We start from the raw sequence: 590 nt of genomic DNA, 5'->3' as shown, positions 1-590 counted from the left end.
TTACCATATCATAGACATTGAGGATAACAGGTTGGCGAGCCATATTTGTGTATCCAATATCGTCTAGGTCTTCGGCACTGGGCCCCAGGCAGCTGGCAAACGGCAGACGGCACGACACTGTTCCTTCCGACATTCATAGAAAACCTGTCAATAAGTATGAGGCCAGATTTGGAACACTGGTTCCTACTGCAGCCTTTTTTTTCTTCTTAGGGTAAAAACTAAAAGAATTGGATAATTAAAATAAGTTAGTCTAGGGAAAGGGCATATAAAACACAAGGCTACACACACAAAAAGGCCATGACAACAACAAAATTTGACATCCATGTACAAGCATGAAATACACAAACATATTGCCTATTTCTGTACAATCTAAGGATATACTAGCAAAAGAAAGGTTGGCATACTTGAATAACTAAACATATCTGTTATATAAAATGGGGGGAGCACACCAATTTACATCTGCAAAACAATAATTTTTTGTCTAATATCCAAGAAGTTTGGGGAAAAAAGAATATATATGATAAGATCAATCAGGCAACATATTACATTCCTCATATCATTATCTTCTGGCAATATACAGTAACCATTCC

The 590-nt window shown here is 36.9% G+C and overlaps 1 protein-coding gene across 1 annotated transcript in view; it reads right to left on the bottom strand.

Moving 5' to 3' along the window:
* The window catches only part of LOC119594122 (deubiquitinase DESI2-like), a gene marked incomplete at its 5' end in the record, with an annotated part of 26766 nt that extends 26643 nt beyond the window's left edge, over positions 1-123 (bottom strand). Inside the window, 1 exon segment of the mRNA XM_037943185.1 lies at positions 5-123. Within this exon segment, the coding sequence (XP_037799113.1) occupies positions 5-123 (119 nt within the window).
* Positions 124-590: the final 467 nt, after the last annotated feature.

Source organism: Penaeus monodon, chromosome 33 (genome assembly GCF_015228065.2).
Source record: "Penaeus monodon isolate SGIC_2016 chromosome 33, NSTDA_Pmon_1, whole genome shotgun sequence".
NCBI lineage: Eukaryota > Metazoa > Arthropoda > Malacostraca > Decapoda > Penaeidae > Penaeus > Penaeus monodon.
Note: the sequence above shows the minus strand (reverse complement) of the source record. Positions and strands in the feature narration are given on the sequence as shown.